Source organism: Orycteropus afer, unplaced genomic scaffold (genome assembly GCF_000298275.1).
Source record: "Orycteropus afer afer isolate SDZICR_OR568_19922 unplaced genomic scaffold, OryAfe1.0 scaffold00320, whole genome shotgun sequence".
Taxonomy (NCBI): Eukaryota; Metazoa; Chordata; class Mammalia; order Tubulidentata; family Orycteropodidae; genus Orycteropus; species Orycteropus afer.
In genome coordinates this window covers 671,370-673,524 of record NW_006921907.1, presented here as the reverse complement: position 1 = coordinate 673,524, position 2,155 = coordinate 671,370, and the positions used below count along the sequence as shown (strand labels likewise).

Genomic DNA, 2,155 nt, shown 5'->3' with positions numbered 1-2,155 from the left:
TGGTTAGCAGTCAAATCCCTTAGGCACTATGCCACCAGAGCTCCTTTTATAAATGAAACGTATTATGCAAATTAGAAAGATTAGTGTTTGGGTTAACATGCCTATATGTGTGCCCTTAAAGACAATGTGATGTTTCTAAACCTAATCCACTGATTTTGACTTCTGTACTACTCTCCTCCCACTAGCTTGGATTTATTTATTAATACATCACATTAGTCACTGCATATTAATATTTGACCAAGTATTGTTAGCTACTAGGATCTGGGGAGTTCGTATAAAGAGGTGAATGAGGACACAATTCTAGTCTAGTGGGGAAGACAGACACATGTACAGATGCCCCAAATAAAACTGATCAACCAAAACCAAAAACCAAACCAACTGCCATCAAGTCAGTTCTGACTCATGGCGACCCTATACGACAGAGTAGAACTGCCCCATAGGGTTTCCAAGGCTGTAAACCTTCATGGAACCCAACTGCAGAGTGGCTGTTGGGTTCAAACCACCAACCTCTTAGGTTAGTAGCCAAATGCTTTAACCACTGTGTCACCAGAGCTCCTAAAAAGGAAAAAAGTTACACTTAATTACTACTTGTGATGCAAAGGTCTTGCAGAAGTTTTTACTGAAAACAGCCATTAGCCAGTTTTTATTAACAATAAATTATTAATAAAGTACTTTAGCTTTTTTTAATAACAGTTATGTCAATTACCATAGAAGTAAGAATGAGGGACTCCAAAGCCCCAAATGGGGGAGGAGTATAAGGAAAGTTTCACTAAAGAGATGACATGTGCACTGGTTCCTGAAGGATGTATGGGATTCACTGGGGTGGAGAACAGCATTCCGGGCAGAAGTACTAGCAGGGCCAAAGGGCAGAGTTGGAGCATGGCACGGCGACTGGTGAGTGGTGACTAGCTCCAGGTACAGTGAGAAGCTGGGGAGGCTGGAGACCTTGGCTGACCTTGGCACAGGGACCGGGCTTGAAGGTCTGTGTGTGGTTATGCTCAGTGTGGGTTTTACCTGGGGACAGTGAAGAACTAGTGAAAGATTCTAAGGCAAGAAAGCAATTTGGTCAGATATGCTTCTAGAGCTATCACTTTGGCAGCCACAATGTGGACACTGACCTGGATAGGGTAGGCTGCTACAACGATCTGAGGACATGAAGATGAGGCACAGACCAGGGCAAGGACAACTCCCAGCTCAACCACAGAGCTGTTCCCTGGGTGCACAGGTGAAGGCTGAACGGCCTATCTTATTCCACCAGTTCACAGACTCATGAGATGTCAGACCTACAGGGCCCCTTGGAAAGCACCTCACCGCCTCTACCCGGATTCATAGATGAGAAAACCAAGGACAGCAGGGGTCTTGGCTTTATAGTGAGAACCAGAATGGAAGCCCTTGCTCAGTATTTTTCAAACCATATGAGATAAAGAACAAGTTCTTTGTACCCAATTCATTGCAGTCCAATTCTTTTACAAAATACCATAAAAATAAATTTCTAGAAAAATAACAGACATCTAAAATCGAAGTCCTTGTCTTTTGTTAGCCTTAACAGGTATAAAGTCACTGTCCTATTGCCACCCACGTTTCTAATTGCTCCCTCTCTGTGTTTGTCCTTTTCTCACTGGGATCTGTTATCAGTGAGCACACTGCTCAACCTGCCATCACTTTGCTCTCAGAGGTGGAAACATCAAAACACAGGGCAGTAAAGGTTTTTCTGTAATTAGGAAAGTGGAAATCCAGCCATACCCCACCCCTCATTTCCCTTTCCATTCCCTGAGCCAGGGATGGGTAGGTACTGCACAGGCCAAGAATTGCTAAGGAATGAGGCAGCAAGAGAACTTACTGTTCCTACACAATAAAATCAGAACGAACTGGTAAACCAGAAGCTGGCTTCAATGAGCCTCAATGCCCAAGGCTCATCAGCTCTTGCCTAGATGTGGTCACTAAGCACTGCGACCACAGTACCCGCTGCCCCGATAGCTGCCTTGAGGCTCTAGGGAAGCCACTCATGCTCCACAGCACTGTTGCCCCCACCCTGCCCGTGGCCTCTCCACCCCTACTTACTTGTAAGGGACTTACTGCTGGAGCTCGGGGATCTCGAAGGCCCCTCTTTGCTCTCCAGGGTCAGTGTGAGGCCATAGTTTGGGTGGTGCTGGTG

General features: G+C 45.6%; 1 protein-coding gene across 1 annotated transcript in view; it reads right to left on the bottom strand.

Moving 5' to 3' along the window:
- EPB41L4B (erythrocyte membrane protein band 4.1 like 4B) overlaps positions 1-2,155 on the bottom strand; it is a 181,386-nt gene that overhangs the window by 49,328 nt on the left and 129,903 nt on the right. The window contains exons 19-20 of the mRNA XM_007951943.1: positions 2,062-2,149; positions 1,119-1,213 (exon numbers count right to left, since the gene is read on the bottom strand). Coding sequence (XP_007950134.1) covers positions 1,119-1,213; positions 2,062-2,149 — 183 coding nt within the window. The remainder of the gene's footprint in view (positions 1-1,118; positions 1,214-2,061; positions 2,150-2,155) is intronic.